Consider the following 23,949-nt stretch of genomic DNA (forward strand, 5'->3'; position numbering starts at 1 on the left):
GTATTGTATACTTGAAGTTACATTATCATATTGTAAACACTTGACGTGTAAAGGATGATATATAAGCAAGTACGTTTGTAAAGCTTTTTCGATTACATCGATTACATCGGTTACATCGTTACGATTTTACAGCGGCTACTCCGCCGAGTATGTCAATTTCACCCTCGACGTTAGAGTGCAGAATAAACTACTGTTGGACCAAGTTATGTCTCTTCCTTGACGTCCGTAGTGAAGACCATTGAAGTAGATCCTCGTGTACCAGGAAATCGTGACGAATTTCCGTTCCCGCAGCCAAGCAGTGCTCTCCAGAGTTAGATTCCCCCAGTTGTCAGTTCAAGTGTCCGTTCAGTCCGAAATTTACAGTGTTGCAGGAAAAACTTATCGTCACAGTAGCTTACCGAGAAAACCTATCGTCACAATGTCGAAAATATAAGAGTTTGTTTGAAAATATTTACTTTCGGCCTTAGGAAGTAAAGTTCTTAATGAAAATACCATTACCCCCTGGGGGGTGGGTTACTCCCCTATACAGGGCTACAGGCCTGATAGGGCTATATAGTTATGTGCGGCCCCAAAGGGTAGGGTTTTCAGCCGTTTTGGTCATAAATAGGGTATCGATTTTGGCCATTTTGATCTTATATAGGTATGGTTTTAGCACCCTAGTCTTGAATTGGATATGTTTCCTAGAAGAGACTACTTTTTCATCATTATCGATAAGACCGTCAACAAAAGCTCTTCATAACGTATGTTTAGGGCAACTGTGCCAGCCGCAACGGTCATAAATAGGGTATCGAATTTTTGGTCTGGTCTTAAATAGCGCAAGGGCTCTGGGAAGTGGGCCGCACACCCCCACCCAACTTTTTTGGGAGTACCTCCCCCCCCCCCCCGGCTAATACTTTACTTCCACGTTGTATTGTTTCCCGTCAATTCGCTTACTTTACAGACTCGAGGCCAATTTACCTCTGGGTTTTAATGTCGCTAAAATTCCCCCTAGTCAGCAAAGCAAACAAATAGAAAACAAGTAATAAAGCGTGAGAGTAAGGAAGTTATCTTTATTAAGAACTTTACTGCGTCTTTCTTTCCATATGCTTACACCGATCGTAAATAGTCCCTTACACTGAAAACTATTATAATTTTCTCCATGACCACTATTACGCAAGATGATCGTCTCACAGCTGGAGCTTGGGCTGCCTGTAGTGCAAGAAACCAGTCAATTATTTCAGAACCTTCCAAATCCTTCAGGTCCTTCACAGAGTCTCTTCTCTGGGTCCTTCAGTAGAAGGACGAATGTTGAATTCCTCCGGGAACCGGGTAGATCTACACGCAGTGACATATACAGTGCAAACTGTATTAAGCGGGCCCCTTTTTAAGAGGAAACCCTATTAAATGGACACCAGCTTGAGCGCTTGAGTCCCTAAATGTAAATTTTTGTCCCAAATTTACTGTGAAATAAACCTGCATTCAGCGAACACCTCCGTTAAGCGGACGCGGACACCAAGATTAAGCCATTTTGTCGCACAAAACCTAGAATATAATACAGGCGGACACCTCAAAAGCTTTTTACTTCTAAAAGCTCAGCTTAGAGTCCTTTAATATTGTTCAGCGATGTCGTTTTAAAGCTACGTAGATTAATCCAGATTGATGCTTTGACTGACTGGAAATTGTGCTATGACCAGGGCTATGAGCAGTCCCCCCGGAGGGGTTCTCCCGGAAAAATTGGGTGGGAGTGTGTGGCCCGCTTCCCAAAACCTTACACTATTTGTAGCCTGACCAAAAATTCGAAACCCTATTTATGACCTGGCCCTTATATTAAATCAAAACCTTGTTTCAGACCTGCGTAGTAATTAGTTCCCTAGTTCAGACCAATGTTAAATTACCGTAAACGTAATCTGTGAAGGGCTTTTGTTGATTTTCTTTTCGATAATGATGAAAAAGTGGCTTCTTAAAAACATACCCATATCAAGGTTAGAGTGCAGAAACCATACCCTATTTATGACCAAAACGGCCGAAACCAGCTAAAATCAATACCCTATTTATGACCAAAACGGCTGAAAAACCTTACCCTTTGGGGCCGCACATACCTATATAGCCCATATAAGGGAGTAACCCCCCCACCCACCCACCCCCCGGAGTAGTCTTTGATTGTACACTGTGTTACAAAAGGTTTTAATTAATAATTCACTGTTATATGCAGGAGAATGCTATGCACCCGAACTGTTACCTTCTTTCATAAATTTTCTTTTACAAAGGGTTCGCCATCATACTCCAGGAGTACGACAGATGTGTAGTATACTTAAACAAAAATCCACGAACGATTATGAACGGAGCGTATTCCACCATATTCGACACGAATATTCCAGGTGTACGTCACGTGTTGTGTGCGGCTTGAATACTCTGGGATTCTACTACGTCACAATCACATATTTGAGTCTAGAATACTCTAGAATATTTTGGCTTTCACGCAGTGTATTGCACAACATACTAGGGCCTGTTTAGAGCGGACACACTGTATATTAGTGGACACTATTCAGTGGTCCCAAGGGTATCCGCTTAATACAGGTTTCACTGTATTCACTTGCTAATTTTATGATTCTGGTGACAGTATGCGAACCAGGATTTCTTTAGAAGGTCGGTAGAGCTTCCGTCTTTCTCCAAACCTTTCAGGAACTGAATTCATGTAATATGTCAAGCAACAAAGATCGTGTTTGACCACATTTCCAAATACCGAGAAGAGAGTTGAAAATAAAACGCGCAGCGGGTTATTTTTGACGAACTTAAAGGTATCTGGAAATGTGGTCAAACAGTATCACTGTCTATATATTCTCAATCGGAACTAAAACTAAAGAGAAAACGGAAAAATAAAATCGTAAAAATCTATATATATTCTCAATCGGAACTAAAACTAAAGAGAAAACGGAAAAATAAAATCGTAAAAATCTATGCTAATTTAGATCAGATATCCATTATCTCCAAACACTTGATGAGTTAACTTATTAATGGCTTGAGAAAGGAGATTCTGAACGAAACAAAAGCGAAACACTTCGAGACGTGACAAAGAGACCCACTGCCCCTCGGGTGTTGTGTGAGTTGAACTGTGTGTGCAATCAATCAGATCTCTATTCGATCAGAACACAAATACAATAGGGTTGTCGTGGGAATTCTTTCTATTCTGAAACGTCTCGCCTCGCAATCCCTGCCATGATTTCGTGTCAGCAGTCTAGGAACCAGAGGGTTTTTTTTTCTTTCGTTCACTTTGACCGCTGTGACGGCCTTTCAGTTCAGTAACAGGAAAAAACAAAGCCTCAAAAGTACGTTGCTTGCACAGCAGGTTTTCCGGAGCGGCAACACTACGATCAATGCCCTGCTGGGAAAAAAGCTTCATTTTTATAAACCATTTCCCATCTTTGTTTCGCTGTTTTCTATTTTGGCGGGGAAGAAGGAGGAGATTCTGGCAAATGGCGGGTATTTTTGGTGGTTTGGGGGAAATGAGAAAAAGGCATGGCATCCTTTTTCAATTCACGGTTACAATAAATTAGTTGATTGGTGTTTATTTGTTTGTTTGTTTGTTTTCTTTTCTTTTCTTTTGTTATCTTTTGATTTTTCTTCCCGAGGCGTGCTAGTTATTGTTATTGTTTATTTCGCCTACTAGGTGAGCCTGTCGAGACCCTAAGTGGAAGTGGGGGAAGTGGAATTGATCAATCCGCCGATCACTCCGCCGATCACTCCGCCGATGACTCGGCTAATCGCCCGTCCGATCGCTCTGCTCTCTCGGCCGATCACTTGACCGATCACTCGACGGGAAGGAAGTTCTCCCATTTAGCAAGATCAATATTGGAGACAAGAAAGCTCTGAGTGATATAAAAGAACAGAGAAGGACGGAAACATGATCAAATTTCGACTATTCTTTATTGTACAGCACTGAATGTATCTGTTATTAGGGGTAAAGATTAGCAAATCCGTTCTCCTCTTTTGTTGTGATGAACTTGATAAGAAAATCTGACTACAACTGAACTACTTTGTTTTTAATAGAGTTTTTTTTCTAAGACCAATTTTATGGTTTTAGATCAGGGTCAAAATAGTCTTATAATCATCTAACTGCAATATTCCGTTTGAATGATACGACATTTCGTTTTACTTGCTCTTCTTGTTCTTTTTGTTGTTCTTGTTGTTCTCGTTGTTCTTGCTCTTGTTGTTCTTGTTGTTGGTGTTCTTCTTCTTCTTCTTCTTCTTCACCATCTTCTTCTTCTTCTTTTTTCTTCTTTTTCATCATCATCATCATCTTCCTCTTCTTCTTCTTCTTCTTCTTCTTCTTCTTCTTCTTCTTCTTCTTCTTCTTCTTCTAATTGTTTGGAATGAATGATAAAATGGGTGGAGTCTTTCCTCAGGCTCAACCGCTGATCCAATATGAGCCCCGTCCACACTACGCCGGAGAAATTTGAAAAAGCAGCTTTATTTCTACGGTTAGGTGTACATTCCACACTAGTTGGTCAAGGAAACGGAGCTTGTCGAAAACGCCTTACAAACCAGAGGAATTGGAAGACACCGGCTCTGCGTTTTAATGTGGACGGGAAACACTTGGAAACAGAGTTTTTCGAAACAATGGCGCCAAGATAATCACGTGATTCCCCTGCCAGCGTCCTACTCGAGTACACATCCAAAATGGCTGGTTATTGATGCGTTTTCAAATTTCTCCGGCGTAGTGTGGACGGAAAACGTTTGATGCGTTTTCAGAGTGAAAGCGTTTATTAAAATTCAGAGATACGCTTTGTTTATGAGGAAGTCAACATTACTGCCCCGCATTTGAAATACAACTTGCGCGTGTGTGTGCGCCTGCATGTAAATGCCAGAAAATGCGTTTAATCCCCCCAGATTTACGGCTTGCGCACGCCACAATAACTAATGCCCCTAGTTGGACCCGAAGAATCCTACAACCAGTGGACGTGTTGTTTATAACAAACGAAATGGACGTAGGGTACAGAGAGAAGGCAGCTTACTGGGTTCCACGGTTCCAGAAGTTTTCTCTTTTCTTAACAGATGTGTAACAGATGTTATGTTCATTTTCAATTATTTGTTTCAGTTGTTTGATAGGCCCCACTAGCACTTGTGCTATAAACATTGCCGAGGGTAAATAGGTCCTGGAGGTGATTTTAAAGGAATAGTATGAGGTTTAGTCGATCAGTACTAATGCACCACGTTACAAAGTGAGTTGTACCAGTTGTTATCTAATGTTATTTTCATATGGTTTGTAAGTCCCTTTCAACCACATACACTGTAAATCAAGTTCTTAGTGTCTTTTTTGAGGCGCTTATCTCAATTTGCCTGGGCAGGGGCTGCAAAACCTTAAAACATAGGGAACACTAATGAAAAGGGAAAGCTTTCTTACACTTTATCTGGCGTGTTACAGCGCACGTATTTGCATTTTTAATTACAAACGCACCACTGAACAAACTGAGCGAGTTTTGGGAACACTTTCATGGTTTAAGAAACGCATCTTTTCATCCAGAGCTCTGAATTGCAGAATTCAAGTTACAAACGGAAAACTGTCTTTTAAGACGACAAAAACTCTAAAGCTATAGCAACGAGAAAAATCTGTGTATATCTCGACTGCAACAGGCAACAAACGCAGACCGAGTTTTGTCCGTTCATGAAAGAGGTTAATGAACTAGTAATTCAGCAGTTGTTTATGTCATAAAATGGTAACATATTTATTATAATGATCCTGATTTTGAGAAGGTTTACCATCCTCGAATATTGAACTACGGGACAGTCTGTCAGGCAGAATACTTTCAGATCCCTTCCTCCTTATGTCCATTTGAAATTTGCCGCCGCAAGAACCACTTGACTCCAGTCATCATAGTTAACGTTACTGACGCTCGGGGACAATTTCAAAACGTATAAAATATTACAAATCAAATGAAGCTTTCTCTAACTTGACTGTTGCGTTGAAACGTTCGTTTGTTTGTTTGTTGATGTTGTTGTTGTTGTTTGTTTGTTTCTTTTGTCCTCTTTACGGTTTTCATTTCCTGCTACATTGTTTAGGAGAGAGAAACAATGCCTCAGAGAAAATCACGTTTCAAACGCCTTTGACTAAAAGCATTCCATCTCCTTCATTTTGCTTTTAATTTTTTACCGTGGTCACACGTACAAGTGAAAACGGACTCTGTTGCTTTTTGTGTGCCGTTCTCAAAAGAACACTTTTATAAAAATGGATAGGTTCACTCTCGGTCCAAAATGCCCAGCACTAACGTCCAAACCTGGACTCTCTTTCTCTCTCTCTGTTCACTCAGTACAACTGTCATCATTCTTAATATGGCCTGTATACAGTAGTAATGCAGTGTACCAGAAATATCTAAAACTGTGAAACTTTATTACGTTAAGCAAAACAAGCCTTGAATACAAAAGTTTCGAATATCACCCGAAAGTGCATGAAGTGCTTATCGCAGTGAGACTAGAGGGAAAAGAGAATAGCGTCTCGGAGAGAAGCGAGACGCGTTTTGGGAAACAAAGATAACAAATCTCAGAGCGTTATTGTATTTATGCGCAATGTTACTTCGGTGTGCTACTGTGTTTGGGAAAATTTACAAGCTATAACTTATGAGCAGTTTCTTGACTGACATCATAATTGATGATCACTCTTCATTCTCCTTGTCAAAAAATTCGTCTTCCAGCGTCTCATCCTTTAGTTCTCCCTCGTCTTCAAGGTAGTTATCCTGTTCTTCGTCTTCATAGAGCCCATAACCTTCACCTGCCACCTCACCGTCCACAGTATCGGCAACGTGCATGTTCATGCAGTTGTGCATTGTTAGTGTCATCAGCTTTATAGTCGTCCTGTATGTTTGAAAAAAAAAAAAAAGAACAAAATGCGGCAAGAACGTCATCGACACACTCAGTTACCTCCTCGTGTACCACTTTTTGTATTGTTGTCAAATTTTGACGTCATCTATGATCAATTACTGAACAGACGCAGAGCAACATGAAAAGTATTTTTGATGTATAATGAAGAAACCAAAAAACGTTATTGACGTCATCTATCCGTCTGTCCTCCAACTGAACATAAGCATGAAGCAATCAAAATGCGAGAACAATTCAGGACCTGATATTATCTAAAACAATATCGATAAAACTTTCAGCGCATATTTATCGATCGCAACTGGCTTAACGTGCCCCCAGTGGTAATAAGGGCTTAAGGAACCCAAAATTCATGGATAAGAAAGCTAGACTAAGTGAAGGCTGGATTCCATGTGATCAGTACAATGGCTGCGATCATTACACTGAAAAAGTTAAGCAATCTTAACGACAACCGGTTTCCATGTGAATGCAACGATCGCTGAACTTTCCTTGTAGCTATCACAGTAGCAATAATCGTGAATTTAATAATTAGTTTACTTGCCAAGCAAAAAAAATGTTAATCACATTTTTCATGTTTGAAAAGTTTTACGTTTCACAACATGTTTATCCGTAGATCCCGATATAATCATCAATAAAACAAAATGGAAGTTTTACAAACTTTCACTGCTGTTCTAAATAACTGACCCCTTCACACAGGCCGAACGACAAATGTTATCTTTTGAAGGATAATCTCTGTTCCAAGGACATGTATGCGGTAAAAAGGTAAAACATAGTTAATTAATGTGTGTTTTATCAAATACCTCGTTGTTGATCGTCATGACATCGCTTATTCCCTCTCTGGCATCATTTATGTTTGCCTCTTGATTTACGTCTAAACGAAAGGTATAAGATAGGAGCTCAACAACCAACGAAATATCCACCTTAGGGCACCTCCAAACAGTCAATAAGCTCGTGATATTAACCACATAGAAACAAAGAATCGAGTCCTAGCTTTATCTTACCCTCCAGGTTGTTCAAGATTCCATCCTCGCTTTCGACTAAAGGCTCGATATTGTCATCTCTGACGTTCATGAGGTCAATAAACTCTCGTTGAACCAAGCCTGGCAAGTTGTTCATCACAGATCCAGCTTTGTTCTTCACTTCGTTAATCTTCTCTGTAGAACATACAAAGAATTATTGGGTTTTCACTTCAAGCCTCACTTCCATCAATAACAATTGGAACGATTAGAATTCTAGATACTGCGTACGTTCAATTAAAGTTGATTAGGTTTAGTATAACTATTAGGATAGCTGTAGTTACAATGAAACATAAAAGGATTAATTTGTACAGAGTAAAATTAGGCTAAACCATTAGTTTATGAGAAAGAGCCCCCGTTAGATAACCATGAAAAACCATGTTCAAAGAAATGTGAGGTGCTCAAGCTTCTAGTGTCCTCATTTAAGTAGGAACTGAAAAGAAATTCATGTACACTACAGTGATATTTTATTTTAACAAAGCGCCTTGTCCCGAAAATATAAAAAATTGTCACTTGGAAGTCGATTGCCTGGTTAAAATTAATAGCATATCTTTGTTATCTCATAGCACTCTTGGCTGCAACGTTTGAAGAAAATTGATCGGAATCGCACCTTTGGCTTTATCCTTGTACTCTTCAGCTTTCTGTTTTACCTGGTTCGCTTTGTTTGTTACTCTATCTAGAATACCACGTGCCGTCAACAGATCTTCTTCACGTTCCAGATTGGTTTGGCCTAAAACTAAACAACAGCAGGAACGATTTTAACATCGAACTTCTCTCAGTGTAGACTATTAGTTGTACCTCACCTTTCTCTGTTTCTTCTGGGATCGGTGGTCATTTATGAAACGAAAATCTCTCGTCAGTAGTAATTATTTTGGTTCTAGAAACAGTTTCTCTTTTCCCGTTAAAAAATCCTCTTATTAAATTGTAAGAGTTTTATTATATAAACACTTCATCCCCTGCCTTGGTCTTCCTGGGCACCTAGCGGCAACCAAAAAATTATACTTGACTCCGCTCTGAGCCGACAAAACACTTTGCATTCAGTTAATATAATTAAAATTCTATGTCCACGGTAAACAATGAACCTTAATCTTTATTACTTCTCCATGGTTGAGTTGAATCCAAGCACGTGGATTTTGCATATTTGATTACTTTTTGTTTTGAAAAGAATGTGGCTTGCCTTGTCTCCACCTAGCACGAACTATGGTTTGCTCAGTCAGTCAAAAGAAAATGGGGAGAAAATGTCCCATTTTAAAGGAAAACCCCGGTTTTTGAAGGAAATATGCCGCCCTAAATAAACTGGTTATTTAACATATAATTATTAAACTAGTTCTCTTCGATTTGATGGCCAGACCATCGATAAGGGCTCAGTGAGGTATATACACACCAAATGGGTTATGGTTGAACCAAGGGAAAGGAAATAGTAAAGAAGAAACTGATAACGTGACAACTGTTTGCATTGTGGATGTTTCGCGCTAACCATACTTTTAGTTCACAACGTTATTTGCCTGCATTGCGACCAGTACAACATAACAATTATATGTAATTCACTCAGTCCTGACAACTCCCTATTCACCGAATACACAGGTAAAATACTTTTCTGTTGTTGCAAGGCTACGAATTTCCTTAAACATAAATCAATCTAACTTGTCACTAACCATCATTTTTCCAAATTGCTGTCTCTTCTCCATCATTTCTGAAACCCTCGTAAGAAGATTCATCGAGCTTAATAGCCCCACGAGGAATGCTTCGTCCAAATGTAAAAGGCGCACCAGAGGCTAATACCAGGAAAAGTAGCAACTTTGAAGTAAACATGTCTGAACACAAAATTCCGTTATTACTGTTAATTGAGCCGAGTTATTGCACCGAAGGAAATCAAAGTGAATAAACTTTGCAACAAGGAATCTTTACCATGCCAAGCCCCTGAAAAATTCCCACCTCCAAGCAATGCTCATTCACTAATAAGCCCTTGAAAGGAATTTTATCATTGTTAAGGGGGATTAAAACACAGAAAAGAGTTATATACATATGAATAGCCCCCGATCTCTCAAATTTCTCCTTTACTTGCTTTCTATAACACTATAGTTTCTTGCTTGATTTCCTTGATAATTAAGTAGAAAACTAAGGTTTTAGTGGAAGTAAAGCACTGATAAATCCCTGCCTCGAAGCGAGGCGTTCGTAACAAGACATGACAAAATTACTGATCGCCTTGAATGCTTCCTACGATCATACAATCAAATTACTGTATCTTCTTACACTTTTAATGCACTCCAGTGGGAATAAGAACGCTTCATTTTCCATTTTGCTCGCTTTGAGCGAAAGAAGGATCATAGTTGAAAATAAACAATTGTTCATTTCTGTACTCTGGCGCTTGTAAAGAATTTTATTGCACTGATCGAAAAGCTTGGATCGGGTAACTTTCGTCGATTATCATGTGAACAAACAAAAATTCAATGAATAAATAGGTCAGGACCTAACGTCGGTACAAGTACATTGTGTAAATCATCTTTCCAGAAACTAGTAGGACAAAGCACGATTTACTTGTTTACTCACGCAGGTCCGAGGAAAAGGAGAAGACGACGTGAAGTTTTAATGGAAAAACAATACCCTTTGTTTACAATTTTGCAGTTCGCGGGGACATCAGCGGGAAATCTCGCGCTGTAATTTTTTTTTTTTAAACCATGATAGATTCTGAAGCGCTCTGATGAAGGGATCTACAGTGTCACGGTCGTTTTGACATCACACAAGTATAATATTTGCGTCAAATTTATACTCAGTACAGTTATCAAGAAAAGTTCTGGTTTTAGTTCCACCCCCGGGGGGATGGGGTACTCCCTTATATGGGCTATATAGGTACATGCGGCCCCACAGGCATGGTTTTTCAGCCGTTTTGGTCATAAATAGGGAATCGATTTGGGCCATTTTGGTCAGAAATAGGCTATGGTTTTTGTATTCTGGTGTTAAATTGAGTATGTTTTTAAGAAGAAGATAATTTTTCATCTTCATCGATTAAACCATCAACAATAGCCCTTCATAAATTACTTTTAGAGCAACTGTGCAAGCCGCAACGGCCACGAATAGAGTATCGAATTTTTGGTCAGGTCATAAATAGAGCAGGGAAAATCGCACATTTTGGTCATAAATAGGGGAAGGGTTTTGGGAGCGGGCAGCACACCCCCAACAAATTTTTCTGGGAGTACACCCCCCCCCCCCCCCCGGGAGTTCCACCCTGTCCAGCATCCCTTTTGGCCACACGCAGCATTGAGAGCACTCTGTGTGGTTATGATATCACAGATTGCACTAGAAGATTCTTTTGGGTTTGTGTTATAAAGGGCGTCATGCAAACACTTGAGAAAGTTTGGGCGAATTGGAAAACTATTTTTGAAAATCCTTGCCTGCAGTCAGGCTGAGTGTACTCAAGCTATCGCAGTTTCCCCAACGTTCGTGTTTGCGTCTGCCCACGAACACATGTTTATAATTCCTTTCAAACAGAAAAAGGTTACAGTGTCAGTTTACAGTGTCAGTTTACATTGACTCCTGGGTGAATAGCTTGTCAGTATAAAGTCCGCGCATATTTGTATAAACTACCCAGTTGCCAGTTGTTTCGAGTTTTTCGCAAGTCATAGTCAAGAAACATTTAAGTTCTATCGTCAACGTCAAGCCATGAAACTTGCCGTCCTTCCGTTGGCCGTGTGTCTCCTTTTGTCCACAGCTAACGGACGTCCGATCCAGACTCCTGAGGGATTCTTTCTCCGAGGACATAGCCAACAAACCGGGCAACTGCAGATTGGGTTCAATGGACTGTTCAATGAAGTTGACGCAGAACAAACCTCAGGTAGCTTGTTTAGGAAGAAATATCTCTGAATAGTATGAATCTACTAGCGTTCTATCACGAATACCGTTCTCTGATTGGCTACGCTACTCGCTATCTATTCTGTTGTGGATGGTGAGTAGCCTAGCAGTGTGCGCTTTTTCTAAAAAAAAAAACTGGCGGCCGCTTCTTTGCGTTTTCAAAGTGCATGTGAAGAGGATTTAGATAATAGCTTTGAATTACTAGTAAATTTATACTCAACTAATTAGATTACTCGCTCTCATCCATGCGTGATAGCAATCTCATGATCTAATTCAGTGTTGAATAGAACCTTCATCAAGAGATTATATCCTGATGATTACTGGGTACATGCCGCGTGAACACTGGACACTGAAAAGGCTGCATCATGAGTATCCTTCACTGCTGGGAGTGAACCGGGAGATCACGATATAATAATTACATCTCTCTTTCAGTTTCTGTTCTCAAAAGGAAGTGTTTCCATTCTTTCACCCGAATATAAAGATTAGTGAAGTAACGTAACCGAGGTGAACGAGGAGAATTTAACAAAAGGAAGCTGTGGAAATCTAACCTCTTCAAATGCGAAAATATCTCAAGAAAACGAGAGGATCATGCCTATAAAATGGGCTCTAAAATGACTTGGTCAAAAATCCGTCACAGATGCCTCGAAAACAAAAGTTCATACTCTAAGGAAGAGAAAGACGCTATTTCTTGTTGTGTTTAATTGCTTAATATTTTTCCTTAGGATAACCGATATACATCAAAATTAAACTTATTTGATGTCATTATACAAATGAAGGTGGCTTAATGTCTGGTACGGCAGGCAATTCGCACTGTACATGTATCAGTTGACGAGCTCGTAGACGGGTCAAAATACAATTAACGGGCATACACCGACCATAGTGTCGAGTCAATACACACTTTTCAAAAGACTAAAAAGATAATGAACAATCATTTGGAGGTTTTATGTTTGTTTTTCAGGCTCAGCTGAACCTCCAGTGGGTAGCGGACATCAGATGACAATAGAACATTCGGCTGAAGGAAGCCCCAACATTTGGCAAATTTAAGGAGTACTCCAAATTCTGTACTGGATGCCCAAACAATGGGGAAATACAAATAATATTAACAATACTAGTTGAAATGATCTCCAGGTGTTGTCACAGAAGAATTTGTTAAAACAAAATGCGTAGACGAGGCAGTTGATTAAACAAAAACAAATCACAAAGTTTAAAATACAATTGTCATCAGTTAATTTCATTAATAACAAACGAATATCCAAGAGGTTAATCTATGTCCAGAATATTGAATTTGCATTTGACATGATTAATTGAAAATGCTTCAAAAACTCATAAATAATTCATAAAGGGAATATAAAAGAAATGAATGTTTATCGAGTGTCTTTAAATTTGATAAAACACTGCTGTTCGTTTTTTTATCATTACTTAACTCATTCTCGTTGAAGAGATCAACTTTTCTGTGCGTGTTAACAAAGCCAGAAAACTGACATATGACTCAGCAAAGTTGGAAACAGGAATTGAGCTCATTGCATGTGGTAGTATGGAGAAGCTGAATGCAGCATTATGAGTAAAGAACCAGCATCATGATAAGCACCCTGCAAGCAGAGCCTTTTCTTATAAAAGAGGCTCTGTTCGCAGAGTGCATGAACTTAAATGACCATAAACTATTTTGTGACACAGAAAGAAAGATCAATAGAGGACTGACGAAAAAACATAAATAGATCGGAATGTAATGACTCAATGGAAGTATAAAACCGATTGAAAGGCTGACCGGACGGCTGAAAAGGATTCTTTTCAGCCGTCCGGTCAGCCTTTTAATCGGTTTTATGCTTTATTTTACACTGCTGATCCTGATCCAAACCAAGATCCGGCTTCACTCCGTTGCTGTTTGTACAAGTGGTCCTTGCATTACAGTTTATCCAATGGAAGTATGTTTGCCGTGTGACTATTCAATCATTCGATCTCGGTTTCTATCTCGTGCCAGATAGATGACCAGGGAGGAGTAAGTATATGTATAATATGTATTATTTTTCAAAGCCTGTTCTACCTTAAGGAACAACATCAGCTGCAAAAGTTTACTTCGTAGACTTCGTTGACTATAAAAGGGGCCAACTAGGAGAGGTTTGAGCCATTTAAGGCCTTTAGTTAATTATTAACAGTCACTTCACTGACAACTGACAAATGGCCTAAAATTTAATTGACAACTGATAAATAGACAAAATTTTAACTGACAACTGACATTTGCATACCCCATCCAGACCTTTTCAGTTGCGTTGAAATAAGTACCTCTACCTGATTTTTATCTTTTTTTGCCTTTTTGGCAATTATAGTGGAATCTCGATTTTTCAAACTTCCAAGGGAAACGAAAATTGGTCCGAAAAACTGGATGGTTCGAGAAATCGAGGGTAAAATTACAGTGTTCGACTGAGGAGATGGAAGCGACTTTTGCTTCGAGTTATCGGGAAGTTCGAAAAATTCAGGGTCAAGAAATCGGAATTCCACTGCACAGTTACTACATGCATGGCATACAGTTTTCTTTTCTTTTTTTTTTTTTTTTTTAATTCTTTACGCGGGAACAAGGAGCCTATCACTAGGAGCGTGCGCGCTCCTTCCATAATAAGCCTATGTCACGGCATTTTTACAGACTGGTCTATTTTTAAGCTTCTTTTCCCGCGGAATAAGTCAGCTCAGTTATGCATGAGAGCGCGGTCGGTAACGGATAAAAATGGCGGTCTCAGGTGGACATAAGTAATAAAACACGCTAATTCCTTCTCTATTTTTAATTCCGTGCTTGTGATTGGTCACTGAGGTTCCCGCGGGGGACTGAATTCCCAGTAAATTTAAACTAAAAATAGCCGGCTACGTAGCAAGTGTTCTCGTACGAAGAGCTTTTCCGCATTCTGAGCGCCCGTAAATTGGAGTGAGAGCAAAAATTTGACGAAGCAGGGACCTTCGTGGAATTTTTGCTCTCGCTCCAATTTACGTGCGGCCAGAACGGGGAAAAGCTCTTTGAAAGGGAACGCGTGTTACGCAGGCTAAAATAAAAATAGAGCGTTTTCACGTGACGTCATCTAATTCTTAAGTAAATCCAAACCTAAAGAGCCACCAAAGTTTTTATCCTCATTAGGCATAAGAGGTACTAAAGTTATATCTGTTTACAACTCTCCAGCTCAATAGCGCTCTTCGTTTGGAAACCAGCGCATTTTGAATTTCCAAGTTATGGCGATGCGTGACACAAAGCTACGATCGCGTTTGTCGAAATATATGTATTTATCTCATGATCTTTAGCCATTTAAGACGTATTTGGAAAAGTGCTTATTTAAATGTTTATTTGTTCAGTGCAGATAATCATTGTTCCAGATAACCAAAGTAAGTTCCAAATGTTAACACTCTTTTCCGGCCACCATGCATGTTGGTGTACCACTTAGAAACACCAACATGGCGGCTCCATACTAGGCTCTGTAAATTTGCGCCGAACATTTCGACGAATATCTCTACTTTGGGATAACGCACACACCTTAAAATTGGAGAACTTCTTTATTTATCTTCTGTATTATTACAATTTCTTGACCTTATCCACTGAATGGTTTTTGATTTTATTTGTTATTGCGTGACTATGAAAACGCTCTATAGATAGGTCTGTGAACGTGACAGGAATGTGGGATAGTTGCGCGCTCATAGTGATGGGTTCCTGGTGGGAACCGTGCAGCGATGCAACCACTCTACGTTCAGTTTGTTTTTGTTTTAAGATTTTATACAGTTATACCGAGAGGCACCCATTTTTTTTATCATCACAGTGAACAAGTGTCCGCATGTTTTCGCATTCTTTCATATTTTAAATGCGCGAGAATTTCGCCGATTCACAGCTTGAGCTTGGGTATGCTGTGGCCCAGAAAGCGTGTCAGTGTAGACTCTGTCCTTTTATAGACTTAATAGCTTGCTACTCAGACGCTTTCTGGGTTCGTCATTTTTCCTTCTCAGAGGAAGGAAAGATTGCTGGACGATCCCAGCTTTTCTTCGTCCATGCACCCTTTTTGTGTTCGCGCTCGCCAAAAGAAACACTCGTCGAGACCAAAAAATCAAGAAAAGACCGCCGGCAAGCGGTCAACGAAGAGGTTAAGCTACAGTCAGAGAACATGCCGTACGCAGAGCAAGTTAAAGTCACGCAACGCTCTTCCTAGCGTCGTGTGACTTCGGACTAGCGCCCTTGTCCATCAGATGATTCATAGAACGTCACCCATGCCGAGTGTCACTTGAATGATGTAAATGGAAGTGTACCAAGTTACAAACATAAATGATAAAGATATATTCAAAATGCACAATTCTTGAAGGGGTTTCCATTAGGTAGCCAAACAATACAAGGCATATATTCACCGGTTCTTTCTCTAACACACTATGAAAGGAAAGTATTGGATTCAGCTCCGAAACAAAGCTTTACCATAAAAGGTAACAATCTTACTGAAGGAACCCTAAAATCAAGCTGGCGCCCACCCCTTCCGAAATAAAAAATAAACAAGGAAGTATCGAAACGTCTTTCACTAAATAGGCGACGGAAGAAATTTGCTGAAGCACAAGAAATATTTTACTTTCTGTTATGAGATAACGTTGCTCGTGATATGACCGATCAATACTTCCAAAGACATGAAATTTAATATATTAGTGGTTTTTAGCTGAACTTCTGCCAGAAGAGATGATCAACTTTCAACTCCCAGACGTTCTTCCGAAATATATCACGGTCTCCTGTTTCCTCGCATTTCAGGTTCACTCGGAGTGGACTAAAACGTGTACATTCTTTACAAAACGCTTTTCCAACCATCGCTACTTTTCAATATAAACAATTTAGCAATCAAATATTTAAAGTTTCTAGTCCTCGTAAGCTCAGAAAGCCAGCTGTAGAAACCGAATATTAAGGCATGTCACGGATGAAATGACTTCCGGTACAGCTCAAGGGTGTTTGCATAATTATAACTGAAGCCAATCAAAGTACGTTTTTCATTGGCCCATGCCTAATTTATAACTTTTAAATGACGAGTTGAGGGCCAGTCCGCGGTAGTCAAGAGTTGTTTAGGTTCCGAGGCCAGTCGAACCAGCGAAGAGATGACTTCTGATTATCAAGGTTTGTGTGAGTTTTCGATCAGTGCTTGTTTCATAAATTTTCGTGTTGATCATGTGTTCTTTTAGGTGGAAAGCGCTACGGCCAGCTTCGAAAAGTACAAGAGACAGATCTTGATGAGATCAACAAGGTAACTTAGATTGGAAGCGTGTCGAGTAGCACATATGTAAACCAATAAATCGCATCACATCTATTGATCTTTTGCGTTTCCGGTTTCTTCAGCTCAAACTTTTAAACTGTGTTTTAATTCTCTTTGGTCTGCATTTGTGGTCAAGACATTGCTTCTATTAAACGCCTCCAAAGCTTAAGCTGCGAAGATGACGCCAAGTGATTTTCGAAATTGAAACCTTAATCGTAATTTCAACCCGTCGGGGTTAAAGTTGCATTTTAATCATTTCTTGTCAATGGCCTACATATAAGTCAAATGATAAATTCCTCATTTTTTAATTCCAGTCATTCGTGACTAGCGGCGATTACGATGACGAGGAGGACTATCCGGATCTCAATGAACGTTTGGAATCGTACAAAAGTAAGTCTTGTCCGGGCGAGTCACGTTGTTTTAAATTCACTTGAATAATTAAATTTATATAAATGCAAAAAGATGATTGCCGTGAAACAAAACGCCTTTATTCAAGTTTTCTATGTTTGTAATTTCATCCGTGGTTTTAATCTATTTTCTTTATATTTTTATCTTTTCGTCGTTTGCAGAACAGTTCATGGAATTCGACGAAGATAACTCGGGTGACATTGGTGAGTTGTCCGCTTGATTGATCTAAATGCGAAGTAAATATGACAAGTTATGTCAATAGAGACGTCTAGCTATATTTGGAAATTTTACTACTTCTTTCTTGAGCAATATTCTCAATTATGTATATAGCTTTGTTTGGAATCAACAGATAAATTTGGATATTTCGTTTTGTATTTCAAACCAGGCCATTATCATTTATGGTAATTTAAGTCCGTGTTTATTTTCGGAACCTTTATAGATGAAAAGGAAGTAAAACGGGTGAGCAATTTAATGCTTGTTATTTTTATGTTTTGTGTGGTTTGTATGAAGTAACAATACATCTCCGCTTGTTATCGATCGAACTTTGTCTGAAACGCAACTAATAACTACTTCTGCCATTTTACCCTCGGGAATACGCGCCGCTAAGGGAAAAATTTTCTCAACGCTATATCCAAGCACAAAGGTTTCATCCAGATTGTCACTTGTAACAAAAGCCGCAAAACTGATCGCGCTTTTTCCAGTTCGACCATCTCAAGAAGCATGAGATAGAATGCAATCGGACCACTGATTCATTCGGGTTTTTTTACGAAACCGCAAGGGAGGTGAAACGCATATAAACAAAAGGCGAGCAAGGAGGGAGTGATGCGTCACGCTATTAAACATGTAAGGCGTGACATTTTTATTCCCCCTGTGGCGTCATGAAAACTCTTCTTACTAAAGCATTTGCGAGTTGAGTTGACTTATGATAAATATTAACAACCAAAAGATGCCCTATCCTTGACAGCTAGTCAACAGCAGATAAAATGAAATAAGTGGCAAACCGCTTCCTTTCGACAACCTTCTTTCATTGTACGGTAGCTGGCATACATTTCGAGTCACTGGCCATTGTAAGCAATAAAACCCAACATGTAACCACGGGCAATGTGAACTGACTCAAAGCTTTACGCCGCGCAGAGACTTCAATCAATATTGCACAACGTCACAGGCAGACATTCTCGTTCCCAGTCTTCGGAACAATTTTATATGCAGAAATTAGTGAACTTCATCAGACGGCAGAAAATAACAAAAAAAGCTTTCCTTCCTATTTTTTTACCTTTATTGCATGTTTCAAAGAACCAAAAAACCAGGAAAAAAATTCATGTCATATACATTTACACATGAAAGCAGTGACACAAGACAAAGCTACCCGGAACACCCTTCCCTCTCTCCTGCGTGGCTTTGTAACTCGGCTGCAGCATGCGCCTTCCCTTGTAGATTTGATGTTGTTGTGATTTGATTACTTAAAGCTGGGTTTCACAGCGCTTAAGCATACATGTAAGCACATGCCGACATATGCAGACGCAGTAAGATGCTGATAATTAGCGTCTTTTGTTCGGGAAATTTTCTACAAAAGGCGCTAATTATCAGTCTCTTAATACTGCGTCCTCGGGAATTCGGCTTATGCTTATGCGCCACGCAGAGACTTCTATCAAGGCTGGTTTTCAACAGCCGGCAGCAATAATCATTCTTGGTGTACCCGATTGAAGATGTAAAGTAAAAAAGTTTACAGGCGCAAAGAACACCAACCTACCCGTTTTCATTTCCCCTATTAGTATCTGTATCCTTTTCATTTCAGACATTATGGAGCTCAAACGAATGATGGAAAAGCTCGGACAAGCGAAGACCCACCTTGAACTCAAGAAGATGATCGCTGAGGTTGACACAACAAACTCAGGTCCGTTTTAAAAGGGGACGGGCCGAAAGTTGCGCATGCGCACTTTCTTGGTCAAAATCAATATCCTCAGAGACCGCGGTCCTTTTGGTCAGCACCAGGAACTGTAGCCTCTGGAGACCGGAATGAATCACTTCAATATCACATCGAGGCGAAACAATAACCAAAATCCGAATTGTAAATACAGTGGAATCCCGATTTCTCGAACCCTCATTTTTTCCGAACCCCGCGATAACTCGAACCAAAAGTCCTTTCCCCTCCTCAGTCAAACACTGCAATTTTACCCCTGATTTCTCGAACTATCCGATTTTTTGAACCAAATTTTCGTTTCTCTTAGAGGTTCGAAAGATCGGGATTCCACCGTAATAAGAATCATCACTTTCGGCTTGTTTGCTGATTTTGGAGAAACCGTCACCATTATTGAACAGTCATCCCGAGGGGTTGCTTCTAACAAATGGCGAACACCCTTAGGTCTTGGTTACAACTGCGTTACTGATATCTATTTCCTCATTCTGCTTGTTTTCCCACCAACACCCCAATCCGAATATCGCTTTACTGGTCCTTGTATTGGCTTTGTACTGCATAAAAACGCTAATTCTTACATCGCCGCTTTTTCGTTACATATTATTATGTGAATATTTAGTTTATTCGTAGTAAGGAGAAGTTTATTTTTCTTACAGGAACGATTACTTATCCTGAGTTTCTAACTATGATGCTTGGAAAGAAGTCATCTGTTTTGAAATTGTAAGTCCATGTTAAATACTTCTTCTGTAAATAGGAAGGCAATAATTCTGGTAACACCTAACGTTAGTGTGTTGTACAAAAAAACAAGGGACAACCCTCTCGCATCTATTTAAAAACGTTTCCAGCGCAGAGAAAGAAAATACAATACAACAGTAATAATAGTAAGGGGGTGCTTCAAGATTCAACCCTGAAAACGGACAAGCACAGAAAGTATAAAAAAAAAGTCTTCGAGTTGACCTATAAAGGAGTATCCAACATCCAAAATGACCCCAAAACTCGCCAAAACTGCCGTTTAAGTATACACTTTTCGATCTGTGCCCAGACCATTTGGCATTTCACCCGATATAATTAATGGAACAAGTGTAAAATTGTTTTCCATGTGCGACACACCACACCATTGACCGTCGAGGAACGAAACTTAACTTATTGCATCTCAAATCTCTTGGTAGGATCTTGATGTTCGAAGAAAAGAAGAAGGAGAAAGCGAAGCCAACTGGCGTGGCTCCAAAGAGAGATTTGGCTAGCTTACCTTAAGCGTTAACGTATCTGGTGTTAGTCTGTAATAGTTTCGTAACCTTTTTCTGGGCGGTCACGCTTTTAGAGGAACTGGACAAATATTGCGTGACTACCAAAATCGGATTCGGAGGAGACCAGATAGAATGATGGGCTGAACGTTTTACGTGTAATTTTCTAATGATATTTTAGTCGTTTTAACGATGAGAAACCTTTTACAAATGCGTGTTTTATCCGGAAATCAACGATCATGCTCAGGAAAATTAATTATAATGAATCCAAGTTTTTTTTTTTAAAGCTTAGTCAAAAATTACACTGAACTTGTGTTTTGTCAATAGAACATTAACGACTACTTGACGGTCATGTTTTATGAAAGCTGTATGCGTGTTAGCTTTAATGAAATATCCGTCTTTAAAGAAAGTAAGAAGATGAAATGAATTACGTATCTCATTCGTTTTGTGACAGAGTGTGAGTTTTACACATTAAAATTCTATTTTCTCACGGCGCTGTAAGACTGTTCAATATCTATTTCTCAAATTTTTAAGACGGTAAACTACTTAAGAACCCTTGGGGGAGGGTACTCGGGTCAATTTTTTGCTGGGTGCGTGCAACTGGCCTCTCAGAGCCCCTACCCCTCAAAAGTCTTTTCTGTGACCAAGTAATTTTCGCGATCCAAACTTAGTCACTTTCTTTTTATGTGTCAACCTTGTAAAGCCCTTTAATTAGTTCATCCTAAAATGAAGTCTGTGACACATTTTTAAACTGGATTTAGAACGGTATCAACTCTTTTCACTGACCGTACTGTGATGAAATTTGCGAATTGTTTCTGTTCGGTTTTCTTGGAGAATCATTGACTTGATAAGATCAGGAAGGTTCGTTAGAAGTCCCATATACGATTCTCTAATGTAGGATTTCCGTCCCTTTCTCGTTCGGGAGGAGAATGTTGACTTTGTCGACATACATGTACTTGAAATTGGGTTCGATGAGGTGTGACAAATGGGCTAGACTTTTCGCCGTTCTTTTTCTATGTTCCCTTCCTCAGTCTGAACTGGGAGTCTAGCTGGCAATTCTATTGACAAATCCCCAATGGTAGAAGACAGCTGTTTCTCACTCTGCCAGCAGTTATGATTGCACGGCTTATAGTGGGTCAAAAAATGTTCTGGAATGCTATTAACTCAAAGAAATAAAGATTACTTGAAAACTTCACCTTAACGTTTTTTATTTTATTTTTCCTGCTGGTGAAACCGACGAAACAAGCCTCAATCTCGTTCCCAGAGCCCACGTATCTTTTGGTCAGCGCCAAGACACGGAGCTCTAGATAATCAATTTCCAGACTCCAAGATTTTAGGAGTTCCGGTTTCACGGCGCATGCGTGCCTTGGTTTACAACATGGCGATCCCGTTCCCAGGGCCCACGTGTCTTTTGGCTGGCGCCAACCAACAGACATCTGGGCTCTGGGAACGAGATTGAACAAGCTTGTTTTGTAAGCGCATGCGCACAATCATTAATTTCAAACCGAATTAGATTTTTGTTTCAATCGGTTCAGGTTTTTTTTTTTTAGTAGAACAACAACAAAAGATCCCTTTGGTAGCCAAACACTTCACCATCGAGGCAGAAATAAAATAAAATAAAATAAAATAAAATAAATAAAATAAAAAAAATACAAGGCTTGTGTGGGATTTGTCGTACCACAATTGTAAGGTGTTAAATATTGTGACAAATATAAAGGCAGGTGTAGACTATGAAAGGGTGCGCGGATGACCCTCACTGGTGTGGGGTACAGGCTTCAAACCTGTAGCCGATTAGCATCGGAGCGGTTCGATTCCGCCTTCTGCGCGCTAAATTTTGATCCATCAAGCGAAGTTAAAATAAGAGGATTTTGACTGGTGTCCTGATCAACAATGAATCGTTGACTTAGACGCAAGTTTTAATGTATCAGTACAATCTTTTTTTGTGACAACGATGGTCTAATAAAATAGTTTTCCATGCCAGAAGAAAGTACTTGCTCCGTTTTCTCTTCGCACCAGGTAACCTTTGCGTAAAGGATCAGGAACAATAGCCCTTTTGTTGATCAACTTTTGTCACTTGCACTACAATGTGATCCAACGTTGATGGATCCAACGTTGCAATTTCAGGGAGAAACTGAAAAAAATTCCTCACATACATGTTGGATTTATATGAAATGCTATGGAGAAAAGTTAACCGTGACAGAGCTTTGAAAGAGAAATGGTTATGAAGCCCGGCAAACATCAAAGGAGCAAACAAATACAGTACTGAAGAAACTGCGTAGCGTCTTTTACACTACAAGTACATGTTAAAAATAGTGTTAAGAAGACGCTTAATGACGCTTGATGACGTTTAATAGTGGTGGTGGGTTGATTTATACCGCCATTAAGTGTCTTAACACTATTTTTAAAATCTACTTGTAGAACAAACAAATATGCCAAGATTTGTGTTGGAAGGTCCATATGACCGTACTCAATCTTATGTTTCGGGCTCATACACTATGCATGAATTCCGTAACCGAAACGTTTATATTGGTTAAATCCTTGGTGCGGAGTAAATAACTATTGTGTTTTGTACACGGTCAAGGCCAAAAAAGCGAACGAAAACCTGCAACAAAGAAATTTGTCGGGTTTCATAATTATTCCCCTCTATAACCGTGAAAAGAGTTAAGAAAAGATAACACAGTTTGTGAGGAGCTGACAGGTAAAAATGACTCACACTCACTGCAATGTGGTGTTCAAGACCACAAACAGAGAAGTCTTGAAATGAAAAATCAAGCATTGAAATGCAACTTGACTGACTCAAAATGTTTGTTTTTATTGTTTCAGGACTCATTGAAATAGCTACCTTGTGGCAATCCTGCCATGAAGGAGCAAGGTTTGGATATTATTACGTAAACCTATCGAGTGAAACTATTTACTTCATTAGAGGAAAAGGTGTAAGTGCAAAAAAAAAAAAAAAATCGTCCTCGAAAAGAGCTCATATGATTTCGCTCTTATAAAATAGAAAACTTATGATTTTAACGTGAAGTTGAGAGTATTCTGGAAAAAGACGTATGATTACAATATGCATGGACTTTTTCAGTAAATATCATTAGGCAAATGCAACGATGCATACTTTTTTCCCCTTGGAAAATGAACATTGTACCAATCGGTGCATTTACACTTAAGTTTGACGCAACCTTTACAGTCTACTTGTATATGGACCTCTATACTGGTAAAAACAAATGCCGTATGATTACCACATGCGTAGCATTTTTAGGTGAAAATTATTTGACAAATGCAACAGAACATTTTTTCCCCCTGAGAAAATGGACATTGTACCATTCCGTGCAATAACATTTTGGTTTGACAAGATCTTTACAGTCCAAAAACGGCGGAAAAAAATAAACATCTTAAGAGACATTGCGTTTCCGAAAACTATTCTTTCA

The 23,949-nt window shown here is 39.4% G+C and overlaps 1 protein-coding gene, 2 long non-coding RNA genes and 1 other non-coding gene across 4 annotated transcripts; 3 read left to right on the forward strand and 1 right to left on the reverse strand.

Annotated features, from left to right (window-relative positions):
- Positions 1-5,879: 5,879 nt before the first annotated feature.
- Positions 5,880-8,065, reverse strand: LOC145473954 (uncharacterized). Its single transcript, XR_014045083.1, has 3 exons — positions 7,848-8,065; positions 7,647-7,717; positions 5,880-6,825 (listed from the first exon to the last, which is right to left on the reverse strand). It is a non-coding gene; the product is annotated as an uncharacterized LOC145473954 (long non-coding RNA).
- A 3,001-nt stretch (positions 8,066-11,066) lies between these two features.
- Positions 11,067-13,218, forward strand: LOC145474109 (uncharacterized). Its single transcript, XR_014045210.1, has 2 exons — positions 11,067-11,694; positions 12,670-13,218. It is a non-coding gene; the product is annotated as an uncharacterized LOC145474109 (long non-coding RNA).
- Positions 13,219-16,737: 3,519 nt separating this feature from the next.
- Positions 16,738-21,829, forward strand: LOC145473101 (allograft inflammatory factor 1-like). The gene is made up of 7 exons (XM_081455016.1): positions 16,738-16,821; positions 16,887-16,948; positions 17,272-17,347; positions 17,527-17,568; positions 19,161-19,259; positions 19,937-20,000; positions 20,450-21,829. Exons 1-7 carry the CDS (start codon positions 16,803-16,805, stop codon positions 20,532-20,534), a joined length of 447 nt encoding a protein of 148 aa, XP_081311142.1. The 5' UTR covers positions 16,738-16,802; the 3' UTR covers positions 20,535-21,829.
- Positions 21,830-22,264: 435 nt separating this feature from the next.
- Positions 22,265-22,351, forward strand: Trnastop-uca (transfer RNA opal suppressor (anticodon UCA)). The gene has a single exon. It is a non-coding gene; the product is annotated as a tRNA-Sec (tRNA).
- The last annotated feature ends 1,598 nt before the right edge of the window (positions 22,352-23,949 follow it).

The sequence above is a fragment of the Orbicella franksi genome, chromosome 1, assembly GCF_964199315.1.
Source record: "Orbicella franksi chromosome 1, jaOrbFran1.1, whole genome shotgun sequence".
Classification (NCBI taxonomy): Eukaryota; Metazoa; Cnidaria; class Anthozoa; order Scleractinia; family Merulinidae; genus Orbicella; species Orbicella franksi.

Bases quoted from the DNA above. Each gene is read 5' to 3' on its own strand.
- LOC145473101 (XM_081455016.1), top strand. The intron at 16,949-17,271 runs GTAACTTAGATT...TTTTAATTCCAG, and splicing joins ATCTTGATGAGATCAACAAG to TCATTCGTGACTAGCGGCGA. The intron at 19,260-19,936 runs GTCCGTTTTAAA...TTTTTCTTACAG, and splicing joins GGTTGACACAACAAACTCAG to GAACGATTACTTATCCTGAG.